At 48.9% G+C, this 19,658-nt stretch overlaps 1 protein-coding gene across 2 annotated transcripts; it reads left to right on the top strand.

Moving 5' to 3' along the window:
* Nucleotides 1-827: 827 nt before the first annotated feature.
* On the top strand, nt 828-16,198 carry CSRNP1 (cysteine and serine rich nuclear protein 1). Of its 2 annotated transcripts, XM_021555292.3 has the most exons (5): nt 828-901; nt 7,847-8,042; nt 10,339-10,598; nt 11,051-11,347; nt 12,352-16,198. In XM_021555292.3, the coding sequence occupies exons 2-5, from the start codon at nt 7,871-7,873 to the stop codon at nt 13,333-13,335; spliced, it is 1,713 nt and encodes a 570-aa protein (XP_021410967.1). In that variant the 5' UTR covers nt 828-901; nt 7,847-7,870; the 3' UTR covers nt 13,336-16,198. The 2 variants fall into 2 exon arrangements, with proteins under 2 accessions (XP_021410967.1, XP_031359644.1); XM_031503784.2 differs by lacking the exon at nt 828-901 and having other exon boundaries at nt 7,820-8,042.
* The last annotated feature ends 3,460 nt before the right edge of the window (nt 16,199-19,658 follow it).

Here is a 19,658-nt window from a genome sequence, read left to right as displayed (position 1 = left end):
TCTTGCTTTGGAGTCCCCAGAATCCTGTGTGCCCAAATGTGTTTTGGGGTCTGTGTTGTGCCTGTGGCTCCCTAGCTCCTTGAGGGACACAGCTTCCACAAGGGACTCAAATCCATTTTGGGGGCCCCATGACCACTTGGGGTTCCAAGTGGTACCCATGACTTGCCAAGCCCTTGTATTATAGGTACCCCTCTTTGCGACCTAAATCCATTTGGATTCTCACTTGGGGTCCCCAGCCCTCCGTGCTACTCACACCCACTTTGGGCTCCCCAATCCCTTGTGGGCAGCAACTTCCCCGTGGGACCCAAATCCATTTTGGGGTCCCCAGCCCTGTATGCTACTCAGACCCACTTTGGGGTCCAACCTGTCCCTGTGGCTCCTCAACTTGTGGGACGCAGCTCCCCCGCAGCGGTCCGGAGCGATGCGGGGCGGTGCGGAGGGATGCGGGGAGATGCGGGGCGGTGCGGGGGATGCGGGGAGATGCGGGGAGATGCGGGGCAGTGCGGGGAGATGCGGAGCGATGAGGGGCGGTGCGGGGGGATGCGGGGAGATGCGGGGCGGTGCGGGGCGGTGCGGGGCGGTGCGGGGGGATGCGGGGAGATGCGGGGAGATGCGGAAGGATGCAGAGCGGTGCGGGGAGATGCGGGGCGGTGCGGGGCGGTGCGGGGCGGTGCCTCCCGCCGCTCCTGACTCAGCGCCCCGCCCGGCGGGGGCAGGAAGCCGGGCGGGCCGGCCGGCCCCGCTCCTGTCACCGCCTGCGTCAGAGCCCGGAGTTTTCCACTGACGGAAAAGGGCAGCGCGGGGCGGCGCAGCCCGGCCCGGCCCCGGCAGCGGAGCGGGAGGCGCCGCGCCAGGCAGCGCCGCTGCAGCCGGAGCCGCCGCGCCGACACCGCCGCCGCAGGTAGGGACCGCCGCGGGCAGCCGGCGCCGGGATGGGGATGGGGGGAGACGGCGAGGGGCAGGCTCGCCTTTCACCACCGCGGGCTGGCAGTGCGGGGTCCGCTCGCGGTGCCTGCCCGGCGCGGGGCTCGGCGGCCGGGAGCCGCTCGGAGCCGTCCCGCCGGCCGGGGTCGCCGCCGGTGCCCGGTGCGCGTTGCCGGCGGTCGCGCCGCCCCGGCGCCGTCTGGCCGCGCTGCTCCTGCCCGCGGGCGAGCGGAGCCGGCGGGGCTGCGGCTGGGGCTGAGCCGCCGGGAAGCTCCGGGAGCCGCCGGGGCAGCGGGACGGCGCTCCTTGGGGGAAGGGATGGGGGTTTGCTGCGCCCCCCGAGCCGCCCCCGCGCACTTTGCCATCGGCCGAGCAGCTTTATCATATTTATTAGGAGTAGCGCAGAGTTCCCCCCTCACCCCGCTCCGGTAAGTCCAGGCTCCATCCCCACGGCCGCGGTTCCAATTTTTTGATGTTGAGAGAAAGGTTGGGGGGGTGGCGGGGGGAGCCTTGCCGGCTCGCTCTTCCCCAAATCCGCCCGGCTGGGGATGCTTTCCCGTCGCTACAGCAACACCTACCGACGGGCGCACGGAGGGACCGACGGGCGGACAGACGGAGCGGGGCACCCCCCACACCCCCAGCCTCCCGAAATAAGACATCGCGGCTTTTACAGCCCACCTGAAAAAAAAGGAGGGGAAAAAAAAATCCCAAAAAGGATACCCCGTCTCCCGCCCCCAGCTACTAAGTTTTCACAGGTTTTGTGTAATTTTTTTTTTTTTGTCTGCGCCCCCCACTCCCTCCTCTATCCCCGGCATCCTCAAAAGTGTCTGTCACCTCCGAGTTACATAATGTCTCTGTAGGAAGAGGCTGGCACACAGGGACAGCCCTATCCTAAAGCAGCTCAGCCTTACTAACGCCTGGAATGCCAACGCCTGGGTGGGATGGATGGAGAGAAAACCCTCACGGCCTTTACAAACCTCGAAGTCACAGAATGAGGGAATCCTAAAGGCTGGAAAAGCCTTCTAAGATCCCCGAGTCCAACCCTTAACCCAGCACTGCCAGGTTAAATCTTATCATTTGTTATCAGGAATCGATCACCAATTATTATTTGATTTTATTACTTTGTTTTTTCATGACAATTATTTTAGTTTCGCTCTGCTGAACAGTTTGCAGATGTAGCCCGTCCAGGTGTGTGTGGGGTGGGGGGGAGGGGTTATTTTCAGGATGGTTGGGTTTGTTCTCCTCCCGGAGAGACTCCGCAGCTCCCGGCAAAGGCTTTAATAATTCAGCGCAGGAAATGCGTGCGTATATATAGCAGGGAAGGTACCGCACAGCGTGTACCTACAGGAGGACAAATATGGAAACCTGGTGTGAATTATTCATGAGGTGTGATCAAATAGAGGATTTTCCTAGACAAAGCACACTTCGCTGTTTTCCTGTTTGTTACAGCACAATCTGCGCCGAGTACATCTGAACCTCCTTTCATTTTGGGCCGTGTCAGATAACCTTTAATGTATTTGTTGAAATTTCTTATTTACCTTTCAGTCTGTCAATAAGAAGTGAGGGCTTGGTAGAAAAATCTGACAAGCCTTTTTTTTTTTTTTTTTTTTTTTTTTTCCTTTGTGACCTTCCAAAAATTAGGAGATGGAGTAAACACTTCTGCTGCTCCTTCCGGGGAAGGTGTTTTGCCTGTTCAGTCTCTGACAGGAGCATAAACTCGTGGTGCTACGGACTGATTCATGCTCCCACTCCGCAGCACGACGTACTTTGGGTTTTGCCATTGCATAGTAGGCAGAGGCTATTTTTAACCGGAGCAAGGTTATGAAACCTTAGACCCAGCTGGGTGAAAATAATCTGGTCTGAACTGGAAAGCACAGCTTTATGTGGCAGGGAACACGCGTGGGACTGTCCCCTGGAGGCTCCTGGTGGGATGATCCCGCTCCCTTTGGCTCCAGTCAGCCCCGAAATTGGGAAGTGCTGTCATCGGGAGGCTGTCACGGCGGCACAGGGGAAACCACTTAAGTAAATATGCAAAGAATTAAAATAGTTAAATGATTGAGCAATGAAACAGTACTGATAGCGTGGCGATTATTCAATAACCCTGAAGTGTTACTGGGATCACCACTGCTGTTGGACATCGCGTTTCTGGGCTAGCTGAGAGGGAAGCTCAGCTCCGCAGCACTTTTTGGGGATTCTCACACCGAGATCTCTTTGCCCACAAGAAACAGCAGCGTGCAAACAAACCCCAACCCCGACAAGTCCCCCAGCGCTGCTCCACGAGCTGCCCTCGGAGCCGTACCTGCCTAAAATATGCGGTGATGTTTTTTAAACTAATATTTACTCCTGCGAGACCTGCACAGCCACTGCGGCTCCGGGGGAGGGAGCGGGAGCCGCTCTGACTCACGGCTCAGCACGGTCCCAGCACCCGAGCCCTCGTCCCGCTGTGCTGGGAAAAGTCCACCTTGGTGTGCTGGAATAAGTCCACTTTGTCTTCCTGGCTGAGCTTTAGTCAGCAAACCAGCTCACAAAGTCACTGCAAATCAAACACTTTTAGTGCACCGTGCTGAGTTGTTTTTTTTTTTTTTTTTTTGGGGGGGGGGTGGTGGTCAGAGGGATTGTTGTTTCTCCGGTGTTGCCTAAATCGCTTGGTAAAAGAAACTTTGCCTTCAATAACTCATGCACAGATCAGGATCCTTCCATTCTTTAGGATGCTCCACCGACCAACCCCCAAAATTTGAAATATTCTTGCTCCTGGGTGTTCTCCTGCAATACCATGGGAATTGCGGCAGAAGCAAAGGCAGCTGCTGGAGTGGCTGTGAGGAGTTTTGCTTTGCTTTGCTTGCACTGCTGAGATCGCCCGATGCTTCAAAACACAACTACAGCCCCAAAACACAACACTGAAACATCTCCTCCTCACAATTCTGCCCAAAGCCACGGTGCCTCTTTGTGCAGTTTCCTGGAGACTGGACACTGCTAGGGGTTTTTAGTTGCCTCCCTCTGCACTTGGCTAAACAAATGCCAAACCTTCTTAAATCTAAATTACTCAAAAATATTTACTGTTGAGACGTCGTCCAAGAGGAGGATAGTTAAAACATTAATTCCTTGCATTCCAGTGTATTAGGGCTTTACCCTGCAACTTGCTGGGTGCCAGAAATGGGACTTTGCAGATTGGATTCCCTTCCCCCCAACTGGACTGCCCCCTCCTATTCCCCCCACCCAAATTTTAATGCTTAAAAAAAAAAAAAGAAAAAAAAAAAAAAAAAGGAGGGAGAGAGAAAGAAAGGAATGCACATCTGGGCTAAATATTTGTTAGAAAGTATTCCCAGGATAGTGGGAGTTCTGGTGCCAGAGAGGAATTCCTGCGGGTTTGATCCATTGCATTATGTACTTGTTCCAAAAGCTGTTTTCAGTAAAATAGATGAGTAAGAAGTCTTAGCCAAGAACAGAATGTCTTTTTTGGCATCTGAAAGGAAGATAGGATTATTTTATTTCAGGTTATGTAAAAAAAAAAAAAAAAAAAATAAAGAAAGAAGGAGAAGGTGGTAAAATCCTGCACTCAGTGGTGCCTGCAGAGATTTGCAATGGCAAACTCCGATACAGATACTTATTTTTTCCATGCTGCTGTGAACATTTTTGGGACTTGCTTTTAAGGCACCAATGTGGGTTTAAGGTTCTTTGCAAAATTACTGCAATTAAAATATCCTCATTGTGTCTGAATGGGCCTCTGGGCTTTTTTGGCTGAGTGACCAGTGGCCTTGGCGACATGGCAGCATCCAAACTGCTGGTGTGAATTCTGTCTCCACATGCCAGGGTGAGGAGGGGAGCAGAGGATCATCCTGGCTTTGGCAGTAAAATGCCCATCCGGAGGATTTTTTGGAGTAGGGTAGAAGCAGACACTGATGGGTGAAGCTCCACTATGTCTCTCCTCAGAAGGATTTGAAAATTTGGCTTGGAAAACCTCACAGCCATAAATCAGCACTGAGGGGGAAGGTGTAACAGGAGAAAATCACTATATTTTGGCTGGTGGGCAGCAGGTTCACCAGCTTTTTCCCATTAGCTGGCAATCCTGTTTGCACAATGCCTCCTTTGCATTAACAAAACAATAGGTGTCTTGAAGAAGACAGCGTGCCAGAAGTGGTTTTTTTCCCCTATCCATTTGGCTCATTCTCACGGATGGGGAGCTGCACAAACCTCCCTTCATCCTCCTGGCTGGTGATAGTATTTAAAAAAATAAATAAATAGAATTGCACCATCTCATGCACAGCTTGCCTTGGCTCTGGCTTGGTGTTTGTGTTAGCTGGGTTCTCTGGCTGCAGGAGAGCTCTGGTTTCCCTGTGGGGATGTTTTGGGGGGATGTGGTGCAGCCCCTGATGGGATGCTGGGTTGGCAGGTGACCTGAGCATCAGGGCTGCTGCATCTTTGGTCCAGCCCTGGGAATTATCCCTGTCTCAGCAGCGTGACCTTGGCTGCTCCAGCAGCCTCCAGTGTCTCCCACGGGACTTGGATGTGGTCAGGATTGCATCTCTGAGGGTGTTTGCTGTTGGAAATGTGTCCTACAGGCATTTTAGGGAGCTGGTTCCTCCCTCCCTTGGCTATAGTGGCATCCCTCACTGTCCTGTGGAGCATTCTCTCTGCAGCAGAAACTGATGCTCTTTCAAACCACATGTGTTTTTTTTTTGGTTGGTTTTTTTTTTTTGTGGTTGTTTTTTTTTGTTTGTTTGTTTTTTTGTTTGTTTTCAAATTTTTTTCCCATTCTAGGTGGACAGTGGGGTCTGCAAACCTCTGCAAACGAAAAGCAGCCCAGGCTTTGATTTAGACCCCTTCCATGGATTTGGAAAGTTTTATTGCTCCTGGTTGTTTCTTAAAGCAAACATGAGACAGAGCAGGAGGCACATACACAAAAATAATACAAATAAAAAGTTTGCTATTTGCTGTTTTGTGGCCACCTGTGAGCTCAGCTTTGCCATGGAGCAGGCAGGAAAGGAGTTAATCCAGGTGTCAGGTAGGACATGTGCTGCTGGGGCTGGAGGGTGGCCAAATCCACCTTCTCTGCATCTATTTTGGATTAAGGCCAACAAAACAACAACCCCTCTGTGGCAAAACCACCTGCAGCTCCAGGTCTGTTGAGGAGGAGGAGGGATGGAGGGATCACTTCTCCCCGGGTTCAGGGGGACTGCCCCTGTAAGCACGCCTTGCAGCGAATGATTAACTCCTCCAGGCCACAGAAGTGCTTCAGCCAGGGACTTTTTTGACCTTTAAGGTGACTATTGTCTCCTGGGAAGCCGGTGGTAAACATAATTAGGGAGGGTTGGTGCAGGACTTGGAAGGAACTGTGTGCTCCTGTCCTGCAACATGATACTGCTTGGTGCTGTCGGGACACTGAAAATCCCACAGTGGGGAGGTTCTCCAAGTGATGTGGTGTCTGTGCTGCCTCCTCAGGTCTGTCAGAAGGGCAGGTTTAGTGCTTTTTTTGTTTTGCTTTTTCTTTTTCAGAGGCATAATTTCAGACATGCAAAGCGGAGTGAGAAAGTGTTTGGGTTGCAAAGGATGAATTTGGCTGGTGGAGAAGTTTCGTGTGGTGGGAGGGGATGTGGACTGGGTGTCTGGCACCCCTGTATCTTCACTCTCACCATCCCAGGGCTGTCTACTGTCCCAGATTATTCAGATTCTAGGGATGCTTTAGCTTTTGAGTATTATGGGGTGGCTGGTAGCATCCCACATTGCTGGGGCTGTCCCCTCCTTGCTGGAAGGAGTTCCTGGGCTGGTGCTGCCTCCCTCCCACCGTGGTTGTGCCTTACAGCCTGGTGGGATGGGGTCAGGGCAAGGCACCCCTCAGGCAGCAGCCTGGCTCTCAGCTCTGGGCATGGCTCACTGGCTCCCAGATCAGCTGGCAGTGGCTTCTGCAGGAGCAGGGGGAGCTGGGGTGGTGTTGCTGGAGTCTCAAAGGTGGAATGATCCATCATCAGTGCAGGAGCATCCCAGGTTGAGTGGGTGCTGATGTCCATTAGAATCATAGAATATCCTGAGTTGAAGGGACCTACAAAGATGTTCAAGTCCCAGCTCCTGGCTATACACAGGACCAACCCAAGAATCCCACCCTGTGCCTGAGAGCATTGCCCAAACATACTGTAGACAAAGTCTAGCTTTTGTGTTTGTGTTTTTTTTCCATCTCCCAAACTTTATAAAAGCACCGTTTAAAAGATGCGACACAGTTATTTTTGGCTTTCTTTTATTTTTTTTCCTTTAAGATGAGCAGGGGCAAAGCATGCAGGAAATTTAGGAATCTAGGCAAGTACAGAGCTGCTTTGTTTTTAATTAGCTGCGTTGTTTTTAATTGCTTCTATGCTTGATACATAACCCAGCCTAAACAAGAATAGCTTATTGAATGGGGGACTGACTATGAAAGGCACCGTGAGGAGAAGGGCTGTTCTTCACAGTTGATATATTTGTATTTCAGTGCTTCATTTAATAAGTCTGTTTCCCCGGGGGGCTGTAGCAAGTAAATCATGCCAACAGATTGTTTTCTGCAAACTGGCTTATTTTTGTAATTAGCAAGACGTTAAAGCTGTAACTGCATAGAAAGCGATCTGGGTGAGGAGTGAACATAGAAGAATTAGTAAGCAAAATGTAATACTTACTGTTTGATGACATTTGTGTTGATTGGATTGGTTTCTGGACAGTTTGTTTTCTGGGATAGTCAGTTTCTTCTGCAGTGTTGTGAAATGGGAGAGAAATTCACAGGTGTGCACAGCGAGTGTAGCAAGGCGCGGTGTTTTAGGGGCATCACTTTTTGGGAATCACATCTGCATGGCCACGTGGATCTGATGGGGAAGCCTTGCTGGGGGTCACAGCTGTCCTGCTCATCACCAAAAACTGCCAAGATTTCCCTGGCTTCATGTTGGTTTTCTCCTTTGTTTTCCAGTTATATGACAAAAACGGCGCCACCATGAGCGGAGTATTGAAAAGGAAGTATGAAGAGCTGGGGGATGACAGCACCTACTGCTCCTCCTCCTCCTGCTCCCCCCTCTCCTCCTCAGCATCCTCAGGCTGGGACACTGATGAGGAGAATTCCCGTGGAGAGCCCAAGCCCAGCTCTGCCTTAATGTCCAGCTTCACCCGTGAGTACCTCTGGCTTTCCCAGGATCAGCCGTGCCTCTGCAGGGGTTTTTTGTAGGGTGGTGGTGGGTCATCACCACACACAGACCCCCTTGAGGTACACCTTTGTGGCTAGAAGTGGTTGTGGCACCTGCTACCTGTCATGACACTGATTTGGAAACATCCATCCTCCTCACAGTGATCTTCCTCAGCACTTCCTTCCAGTATTTATTATTCATTTGGAATATTTTTGCTGAAGTCCAGATTTGCAGGAATAGAAACACAAGGATGGGTGTGCAGAGGCATGTGGGTGTCTCCAAGCCTGTGCTGCAGGACCATCCCACCAACCCTCAATTCCCTGTTTCACAGGCAACACCTAATCACACAGAGAAGGCCTGTAATGCTCTTTTTAAAAAATTATTAACCAGTAGCGTAATTACCATTTCAGAACTTGTTTCCTACGTAAATTGGGTACTTTGCCAAAGAACATGACACGTTTGACATTGCCTCTGCTGCTAGTACAGATAAAAGCTATTTTGTTTTCCCAGCAATGTAAGTTTTGAGAGCTTTTAGGAAAACACACAGAAGGCAGTGTTGTAAAGCCCTTTATCTGCCTCGTGAAGGGAAGAATAAAAAGTACAATAGAAGAACATCTTCATGGAGGAGAAATAGTCCAACCTAGTAAATTATACTGAACACCCACTGTATATAACAGTTAAGGTCCACTTAGCAGACATACACAAACATGCAGTGGTCTGAAAAGGCTTTAGAAGTCTTGTAATAATAAAGAGTCTCATTCTTGCTTGTCTTCCCAGGTTTTGTGACAAAACAATGAACTTTTTGTATTCTCTGGCTCAATTGGAAAAGGGTCAGGAATGGGAAAACAATTTCAGAGGAGGGGTGCAGGGAGAGAGAAGCAAATGCCAAAGTGCAGCAGCTCGGCCGATAGATGATCGCGGTGGTTAACTTGCCTTCTGATAAAGAGCTCATGTTTTAGGAGATTGAGTCAAGGTTATTGTGAAAATGCAACGCACAGTGCAAAGATATGATCAGAGTGACTGCAGGACCCAGTGTGAACCCCCAGCTATTGAGCAGAAGCTGCTGACACAGCTGGGTGAACACTTCTTTTTTATCTTTTTTTTTTTTTTTTTTTTTTTCATTTGAAACCGAGACACAATATTTTGGCAAGTGAGACCTGTGAAATGTGGGTGCAGTTAACTGTCCATTCTTGCACTTTCACAGCCTTTGGGGCCCACCAAACCAGCTGAACCCCGTGGGTTGTTGCAATCTTTTCCTTGGGTCCCACTGTAGGGCTGCTTGTGGCTCTGCCTCCCAAAGAGCAGGGCTTGATCCCAGCTCTGCAGCAGTCACCCATCCTTTCTGGGGTATTTTTTTCCATTAAGGCAACCAAGGCACCCCTGCACTAGCAGAGAATGGGACCAGAAATACCTCCCCACCACAAATTGGGGTGTAGCTGGCTCTTGATCCTGCCACACTCATGCGGCTGTGCCTGGCTTTACTTTCTTGGCAGGCCACACTTGTGGAAACTCGGTGACTCTGAACCTGCCCTGACTCATTAGTCCCCCTCCACCTCCTGTGTTTGCATGTGCAGCTGTGCAGGGCCAGGTATCTCTGGAGAGGCTCTGCTCTCAGTGATGTGTAGCATGTTTCAGCAGTTTAAGATAAAGCAGAGTCGTGTATTGCCATGTTTACCCGGGGATCACCTGCACAAAGATTAACATCTTTGCAGCTGCTCTCAAATGAGTCTCTTGAGAATAAACCATAGATTGAGAGTTCCTCCCAGTGGATGGTGAAAGGAAGCACCAGAAGAAACAGCCGTTTGGGCTATTTTCTGCCCTGCCACAAAAGCTTGAAGCACTAGGAATGCCAACACCATGGTCTGCCAGGTGCAGACCAGGGGCTCCTGAGCATGGGGCAGAGTGGATTTAGAGAGACAGATGTGTAGGATGGCTGGCTGCTTGTTCATTATGCTCTGCCACATGTAAAGAATAAGCAAATGGATGTTCCGGGGGGAAGTCAAGCAGGAAGGAGAAGCAGCAGCCACCTCGTAGGGTGAATCTCATCGGTGACTCTGATGCAGCAGGGCTTGACTGCTTGACTTAGCTTTCTCTCCATCCTCATCCCACCTCTGAAGTGTTAGCTCCTAAAACAACACCAAGTGATATTGTAGCCTTGTCCAAGTGTGTTCCTCTTGAGAGAGTAATTACAAGTCTTACCTGTTTGTAATATTTCTGCTCCATCTGCAGCACGGCAGCACCGACTCAGTGCTTTTTCTTTTTTTCCTTCTCCCCTTTTTAGCCACGTCAATCCTGAAGAAATCCAAGCGACTAAAGAAGAACAATGTGGAGTTTGACCGGGTCACTGTGTTTTACTTCCCACGCTGCCAGGGCTTCACGAGCGTGCCTAGCCGTGGGGGCTGTACCCTGGGGATGGTGAGCAAACACAGCTCCTCCCGGCAGTTCACGCTGGCAGAGTTTTCAAAGGAGCAGGAAAACGTCCGTCGGGGCAAACTCGAAGAGAAATTAAAAGAGGAGAAGTTGGAAGCGTTGAAGTGGAAAGTGAGTGAGGAGCGTGGGGCTGGGTGGATGAGGAGCTGGTGGATGCTGTTGGTTAATTGGCCAGTTTTTAAGTAAGAGCCTCTGAGACCTGCGGGCATCAATCCTTAGCTCTCAGTTTGGTTCTCCAAAAAACACAGGCTCCAGTGGGGGATTTTCATTTAATTCTCCACCTTTGAAAAGTGAAAAGACACTGAAGAATTTTTGCTCTTTTGGTGGCACGTCTCTGTCCTGGGATCCACTTGAGACTTTCATTTCTGATTTACATCCTTGATATCCCAGGACACATCCCCAGTCAGGTGTCAGTTTTTTGTGGGCTCTGACTTAGGTATTAATCCTGAGGTTGGCCACTGTTTGGAAGAGGTCATTCCTTCCTTGTTTCCCCTCAGCTGCGGGTTCCAATGGCTCTGAGTCCCAAACAAGCTCCTAATGCTTTGTCCATTTTTTGCCCTCAGCTAACCATGAACGGCACCAAGGAGTCCGAAGAGGCCAACCAGCTCACCATCGAGGACATCTCCGACGACGACATCGACGTCAGCAACGTGGACCTGGAGGACGGCTTCTTCCTGCAGCCCTACCCCGCCAAGAAGAGGCGCGCGCTGCTGAAGGCCGTGGGGGTGAAGAAGATCGACAAGGAGGAGAAGCGGGAGCTGCACAACATCCGCCTGTCCCGGGAGGACTGCGGCTGCGACTGCCGCGAGGTCTGCGACCCCGAGACCTGCAGCTGCAGCTTGGCAGGCATTAAATGTCAGGTACAGCCTCACCCCTGGGTTCACGGGGGAACGCCGCGGCTCCAGCTGTGCGTTAGAGCAGGGGGGTGTGGGCAAGTTGGACAGAGTTGAGGCAGCTTGTAAATCCATCTGCTCCCACCTGTGCGTGGTGGTGAGGAAAGCTCTTGGAGTATCCCTCAGGCTGCAAGGCAGGCACTGCTTGAAAGCATTCTCCTCCCAAATCACACACACTGCCATCCCCACGCTGCAGTGAGAATATCCCCGCTGTACGTCCCCATGAGATCCATACCTGCTTGATCTCCTGCTGGAGGTGGGCCACATGGGAATGTCTGCAAGGAAGAGCTCCTTGCTCCTCACATGAGGCTGCGCTTTCTCCCCTTCCCCCAGGTTTTATTTTTCATTCCTTTTTCTTCTGGTGTGTGTCACAAATCGCAGTGCGCTCAGGGAACGTGGGAGTGTCAGCTGAGCGTCAGCCCACAGCGGAGCTGTGCAGGCCACCTGCACAGCGGGATAATCCCCGTGTATTCAATTAGTGAGTTATATTTTACAGGGTATTTTTTGCGGGTGCCTGCCCAGCTGTATTTAGGGAGCCTCATTCCCTATTCCGGGCGCTGCTTTCTCCCTCGATGCTGTGTTTGGAGGCTGGGGGTGGCGGAGGTGGGTGCACATGGCTGCTCCATGTGTGTGTCACAGCCCCCCTCTAGCGGCTGCTGCACATCAGATAGTGAAATCATTAAACAGCAATAAAGAAAAAAACCACTTTTGCTCCCTTATGTCTCCTTTTGGACATTTATATTTTGCTTTTTTTTTGGAATCTTTTTTCTTAATTTGTACTGAAATCCAGCTTATTGTGACTCCTCTTCAGAAGAACAGGGTGTCTTTTTGTTTTTTTTTTTTTTTTCTTCCTGCTTTTAAACCCCTGAGCTGTTACTTGGTTTCTCAGGGCAGACAAGTCACGGGCAGTTTTGGTTTTATGCCACTGGGTTCAATCCTAACCCTCCCCCTCTGCTTCTCCCCGTTGCCAGATGGATCACACCTCCTTCCCCTGTGGCTGCACCAAGGATGGCTGTGGCAACACCGAGGGCAGGATCGAGTTCAACCAGGCCCGCGTGCAGACGCATTTCATCCACACCATCATGAAGCTGGAGCTGGAGAAGCAGCAGCAGAGCAGCGAGAAGGTGGCGGAGGCCGAGCCGCCTTTCCGGGAGCGGCTCCCTCCGCTGGGATGCGCGGCAGGGAAGGGCTCGCTGGAGGAGCGTGCGGTGCCGCTGGCACCTGCCTTCCAGTTCAGCCCCGACCTGGAGGCCCTGGGGGAGAACAGCTGCAGCAGTGACATGACAGACTCCTCCATCTCCTCCCACCCCAGCGAGGACCTGGAGGAGCCCTACGAGAGCCTCCCCTCCGACAAATCCCAGTCGGACGTGGACGACGACGGCTTGGCGCGCATCCTCCACTTCAACGACTCGGATGCCGAGGAAGAGAGCAGGCGTGGTCAGGATGACCTCGGCTGCTTCCATCCCACCGACTTCTTCATCGAGGACCATGGCAGCGAGGCCAAGCCTGTCCCTGGCCACTTGTCCCACCTCTCGGAGTGCCTGGATGAGAATGCCAACCAGGACAGCGGGGGTTTGCTGGAGGATGCCGCCCACGTGAGGTGCGATGGGCTGTCCTGCTGCGCCTCCTCCTCCACTGAGCCCTGCTCCAAGAGCTACGCCGACCTCAGCCTTTCCTCTGATTCCTTGGATTTCTTCCAGTCCTTCTCGGACTATAACTTGGGACCTCTTTACAACTCCTTAAAGGAGTATGAGAACCTGGATAACTTCTCAGCGTTACAGTTTCAGTTGCCTAATTTCCCTGGCTTCCCCCAAGCTGGAGATCAGGGCTCCTGTTTCTTGGAGTCCCTCATTGGTTTGTCCGAATCCGTCCCTGAAACCCCAGCCCCTTTCACAGACAATCAACTTTTGGAGGACGCCATCAAGTCATCGCTGATGGAGACAGTGAAAGTGTGAAACACCAGTGTGGCTTGGGCAAGGACTCATGCCAGAAGGAAAATGGAGGAACAGTTGGATAGGCAAACTTTCACTGAAAGGGTGGTGTGCTACTCAAATATAAGGAGGAAAAAACAGCAACAGCAGAAGACTTTATAAGCAAATTAACTATTTTTGGTCTTTATACAACATGGACATTTTGACATACTGCAGCTACAATCAGTTCTCTCGCTGTTTGTGCAAAAATTTCTAAACTTTCATGATGGGGTGGGGAAGGGAGGGAGGGAGAAAGACTTTCACATAAGAATTTCCTTGTGTTTTGTACGAAAAGACCTGTTGAGAAAAACTCCTCGCTAACGTTGCCAGTCGTCCATACAGCCCCTTCTAGAAATGTTTCAGTGTTGCAGGAACTTTTTAAGGCAACTTTTTGAAGCTGTATTTATTGTGAAAATTTGTGGTTTGCGTAAGAGTCAGCCCAACACACTCTTACGTTTAAATCTGACGAGGTTTACAGAAGAGATCCATACACTATATACATAATCATTCTTAATCTATTTATTGCAAATTCCAGAATTTAACTAGCCACTGAAGCTTGAACTAGCATGAAATCTTATTTAAATTGGTAATACCTCAGATGTATTATGTGTACAATCATATTTTTTTGCATAATATATCTGTATTTATTTATTTTCTACCTGTAGTACGTGAATAGCACTGTGGTTTGTCGATGACCTGGAAGGGCAATAAGGTCTTCAAGAGGAAGATGACCCTGGTTTTTCTGAGTCTGAATGATGTTAGCTGTTTGGTCTTCACTTCACATTTCTAAAAACACTGAACAGAAGTGGTCTGGGAGAGGAGGAACGAGGGAAGAGTTTGTGCAACATCCCTTGGTGTCTCCCAGCCTTGTTGTAGACATGGGAATGGTGTCTGGTCTCCATAATGTCACTGTGGAGAGCAAAGCAAGCAAAACCTTCAACTATTTAAGAAGTAACATTAATACTAGCACGAAACAAAACCCAACCCCTTTTTGTAAATTATTTTATATAATTTATTTAATTGCCTAGGGATTTGGCCATGAGATCTTTCCCCATCAATTGTGGTGCCTGAATATGCAGAGGAACTGTCGGCAGCGGTGGGGAGGTGTAACCACACGGACCTTGGCTGCCCTCGTGGGGGGCTTTGGGAGGGCAAAGCCAATACAGCAGCAGTGCTCAAGCTCCTCAGCAAGTGCTCCTTAGGACTCCCCAGCACCGAGGATGTCACAGCTCCAAAATCCAGTGGGTCACACTGATTGTACTATATTTTTATATAGGTGAATCAAGTAATTCAAGCAAAACAGATGGATATGAAATTTATTGGGTTATTTGTCCTGTGAGTACAGTTTTTGAAGACCTGAAGACCAAGCTGAAAAACTGAAGGCTTTTGGTTTTTAAAATGAGAGGAATCTTTGTGTTTAGGAAGGATACTGGAGGCTGCCTTTTGGTATTTAAGTCAATCTGAGAGCATGACAATGTTTGGCCACGAGATGTAACTGGACAAAAAAATCTGTGCATCAGTGATACACTAAGTGCCTACACCAGTGGTATGGAGAAAGCAAAACGGATTTGATACCTACCGACTTTAAATTCCCCCTTGGAAAATTTGGTGATGGGAGTGATTCCTGGCATTACCAGCACAGGAGGAGGAGACAGTTCTGGTGTCCCCAGCTCTGCTGCCCTGGGAAGCAGCTGGAGGGAACTTCTGGGGGTGCAGAGACACACAGACAAGGGAACCAACCCCGAAACAATGGATTTGAGGATTTTCCTATTGGCTGAACCATTTCTATCCCTGACCACAGGGATGGTGCTCTTGGATACCTGCTCTTCAACGGGTGCCTCACTGCAAACCTGCCGGCAATTTAGGAAACTTCTGGCGTACGAAACGTGGGTTGCTTGGGTTTTTTTTAAATCCTTATTATTACTATTTAATTGTACATCTTCTCTGGTATTGAGCCGGTCAACTTGGGAGTGGAGCTGACCCCCCATGGCCACGAGCCCGCGCTCGCTGCCGCTTCCTCCTGCAAAGCATCGCCCCCAGGGCGACTGTAGGAATACTACTGGCAGATGGAGGATTTCCTGGATATATCTATTATTATTATTATTATTGTTATTATTATTATTATTATTTTTATTATTATTTTTCATTGTCGTCATTGTTTCTTTAGACTGAAAAATCCCCTTTTCGGTTATCTCCTAGGTGGTAGTTCCTTATCCTTCAGACTGCATCAAAAATACTGACAGTTGAGAGTCTGGTAGCGTTCTGTATTTATTGGCACTAATATATTTTGTAACATTCCTAGGTTTCTCTGCATATATATATTTATATATAAAATATATGCCTGTATTTTATATATACATATATATATACACTTTTTTAAAATGAATTATTGGGATTGACTCCTGCCTTGTGGATTTTTTTTTTTCAATAATTTATTCTTTTTATTTGTGTTGGTGCCAAAAAAGAAAAAAAATATTTTTTTCTCTTTTTTTTTTCCCCAGGGCACTGAATTGTAAATATATAATTTTTTTTTTCTTCTCAGTATCTGTGTAAAAAGTTGCCTGTTAAACAGTTTAAAAACTGGGTATTTATTGACACAATCTGTAATTATCTAATGTATTGGTTGAAACGCTTTGGTTTCAACATAGCTTTATTTTAGCTTTCTTTGTGTATATATTGTGATTATGTTGCTTAAAGGTACAAGTTAAAAAAATGCTTTATTTTTACCTTATCCATTTGCATTTGTTTATAAAAAAAAGCATATTTGTCTACAGCTGCTGTCTCTCATTTCATCAAAGCAATATGAAGAAATTTCCATTACACTTTCAATAAAAGAATTTTGTTTGAATATGGCAGTGTCTTCACTAATGTCCTTTATGTGACACAATAACCTTTTCTGTTTTCTCTAAATAAAGTAAAAAATCAGTGCATTGGATGTGGTTTTCCCAAACTTTTTGGCCTTGTGGATGGTGGCTGCTTGTCTCTAAGGGATGATGGTATAGACAACAGTCATGGCAGCATCCACATCACCAAGGAGAAATCTTGGGAAACCCTGGAAACCACTTTCCCTCCTGGGTTACAAACCATTTCTCATTGCCCCATGCTCCCCCTGGGACCTGGAAGGATGCAGCTGGACAGAAGCATCACCATGGTCCTGGGTCCCTGGGGAAAAACAGAAAAAACACTCTTGGTCATGGCAACAGCATGGAAAGAAGAGGGTAGCATGTGAAGCAGCCCATGGTACAAAGGAAAAAAGATTAATAAATCCCAGGAATCTGGATGGGGAAAAGCACACCTCTCCCATGGGTCTGTGGCTGTCAGCACAGGCATAAATCATAACCACTGCCATTGACCTGAAAGCAAAGGAAATTGGCCAAAGAATGCCATTGTCTAGTTTTCCATTGGGAATCCATTTTTAAAGGTTGCCATCTGCCCCCAGAGCAGAGAAGCTCAATTAATTGAACAAACTATTTGTTACAAATTATTTGCTGAGCTGTAAAAGCAGAAATACTGAAAAGAGGCTCATCCATGGAGGCTCTGCAACACGCAGTGAAGCTCAGCCTGTTTGCCCACCCAGAGGGATGTGTTTGGTTGTGTTGGGGTTTTTTTGTTGTGTTTTTTTTTCTTTTTTTTTTTTTTTTTGTTATGGGGTTTATGTCTTTAATTCCCTCTTACATTACCTATTTTTTGACTGGGAGCAGAATAGTCCCCAGTATACAGCTCCAGCTGCAACACTGGTGGGTTTTTGGCTCATGGTGATGACTTGGTGTTGTGCCCTGGCACAAGACATCATCACCAGGGGACCCAACAACCCCAAGGTGCTGTATCCCATCAACCAGCCTCTGGCATAGGCATCCCCACAGGGAATCACAGAATCCTGGAATGCTTTGGGTTGGAAGGGATTATATTAAAGACTACCTAGTTCAACCCCTCTCCTGATGGCTTTCACTTCACCATGTTGCTCTAAGCCTCATTCAGCATGGTTTTGAGCACTTTCAGGGATGGGGCATTCACAACTTCTCTGGGCAATCTGTGCCAGGGCCTCACCACCCTCAGAGTAATTAATTTCCTCCTAATATCTAATGTAAACTTGCCCTCTGTCGCTTTAAAGCCAGCTTCCCTGTCATATCACTTTGTGGCCTTGTCCAAAGTCCCTCTCCAGCTCCTTTAGGCATGCTGCTTTGGATGCAGTCCACAATGTGGTTGGGGCTTCCTGGGCTGCCAGTGCACTTTGCCAAATTGTGTCCAGCCTTTCATCAATCCCCCGCCTCAAGTCCTTCTCCCCAGGGCTGCTCTCGAGCCATACTCCACCAAACCTATGTTTGTGTTTGGGATTGCCCTGACCCAGGTGCAGGACCTTGGGGTTTTTTTCCCATCCCATACCAGTGACAGATTAAAACTCAAATGGGAATATGCCAATAATTGGCGATTCTGCAGTGCTCTTTCCCTGGGAAAGCCAAGCTGACCTCCAGGTCTGAGTTAAAACCTCAGCTCTGCGAAACCTCTGCTGAATTCTGTGGAAAATGCTCTTGGATGGGCAGAGGAAGTGCCTGTTGCAGTGACAAGGGCTTGAAGCCCCAGGAATGCATTACCTGGGATGCTTTTATTGCCTCTGCAGACGATCTGACTCCCTTACACACTGCAGCATCACGCTGCTCAGACACTCTTTAAAAACCTTCCCTTTTCCTTCTATCAGCTGGACAAACGACTAAAAAAGATTTTCCCCTAAATCTCCTGCCTCCAAGGCAAGGACCCCTATGGATGCCCTCAGTGCTGCAGAGCCAACACCCCTGCCCTGGCTTGTTTGATTTAATTGGTTTGTTTGTTTATTATTAAAATTTTCCTCTGACTGAGTTAAAGTCCATCCTATCCGTCATTTTATAGCCGCTCTTGACGAGAAAATTCCTCGGAACTCTCATTCCCGCACGGCGCCAGGTCTGGAGCCACCGAGCCTGGCGGCAGCGCCTGTTCCCGTCCCGGTGGCCCCGGGTGGCCCAAGTGACTCATCCCCGCTCCCGAGGCAGCCCCGCCACCCAGGGACAAAATCCTTTCTGCTCTGGTGGCTGCAGCACAGCCCGACTCGTGCCGAGCCTCCGGTGCTGTGCGCAGGGAGTGTCGGAGCCCAGGCCTGGTTCAGGGGTGGAAAAATCTCTTCTCCAACCTGAGCTTCCAAAGAAAGGCTCAGCAGTCTCTTGTTGTTTGGTCTCAAGGAAGTTTATTGCAAGTTATCTAAAAGATTTTCTCCTCGGGCTGCTGTGGTTTGCTCACAGCTCAGGCAGAGGCACACACACACCCTGACATCCTCTCTGACTCCGACTGCTTCTTCTCTCCCACCCAGAGCTGCTGCTGTCTTTTATATGGTACATTACGTTTTACATGGTTACAGTTTTTCCCCAATGCCTATTACCTATATTAAATGGTGATTTTCTATCTTTTATATGGTACATTACATGTTACATGGTTACAGTTTTTCCCCAATGCCTATTACCTATATTAAATGGTGATTTTCTATCTTTTATATGGTACATTACGTGTTACATGGTTACAGTTTTTCCCAATGCCTATTACCTATATTAAATGGTGCTTTTCTACTCTAAACCAACCTGTGAGTGCCAACATCACCAAGAACATGGAGGGAAGGAAGAAGAAAGAGGGAGGACAGGGCAGGCCCAAATCCCTCCATCTTAAAACCTCTGACCCCCATGTACAAAGTAAAAACCCCTTGAACAGGTGTTAAAACCCCATTGTACCATACTAAAAAATTCTTCCCTCTCCTTTGTGACTACTTCTACTATATCTAAACTTTTGTGACTTCTTGTTCTTACTGCAAGTTTGATAAATCATTCTACGGCTCAAACACAAAATCACAGCTGTTTCCAGCTGCCTGCCAGGGTCTCAAATGCTTCTGACCTGGGCCCGGAACATCCAAAAATATCTGAGGGACATTTTGAGTTCCAAAAGGAAAGGAAAATAAATAGAAATAAAGAAGGTGGTGAAGGCCTAAGCAAGGTGGGGAGTGCACGGACGGGTTTATGTGGGGGCAGTGAATCACCAATTGCCAGGGATGGGAAGGAGAAGCTGCTTGGTGCCAAATGGGGCAGGAGTGGCAGCTGGGTGTCACTGGGCTGGGACAGGTCTGTGTGCAGGCAGCTGGCTGGTTTCAGCCCTGCCAAGGAAAGTTGTGGGTTGTAGATGGTTTAACCCCTTCCAAGGTGCAGCTCTGTAAAATCAGAGTGGCTTTGACAGCAGCACCTCACAGAGGGACCATCTCCAACCAGCCCAGAAACTCCTCTTGGGTTTCTCTGGTC

The sequence above is a fragment of the Lonchura striata genome, chromosome 1 (genome assembly GCF_046129695.1).
Source record: "Lonchura striata isolate bLonStr1 chromosome 1, bLonStr1.mat, whole genome shotgun sequence".
NCBI lineage: Eukaryota > Metazoa > Chordata > Aves > Passeriformes > Estrildidae > Lonchura > Lonchura striata.
This window is presented reverse-complemented; position numbering and strand designations above follow the sequence as displayed.

Excerpts from the sequence above, each read along its gene's own strand:
- CSRNP1 (XM_031503784.2), top strand. The coding sequence starts at position 7,820 with ATGTTGGTTTTCTCCTTTGTTTTCCAGTTATATGACAAAAACGGCGCC. Across the intron at positions 10,599-11,050 it reads TGGAAGCGTTGAAGTGGAAA|CTAACCATGAACGGCACCAA; the intron begins GTGAGTGAGGAG and ends TTTTGCCCTCAG. Across the intron at positions 11,348-12,351 it reads TGGCAGGCATTAAATGTCAG|ATGGATCACACCTCCTTCCC; the intron begins GTACAGCCTCAC and ends CCCCGTTGCCAG.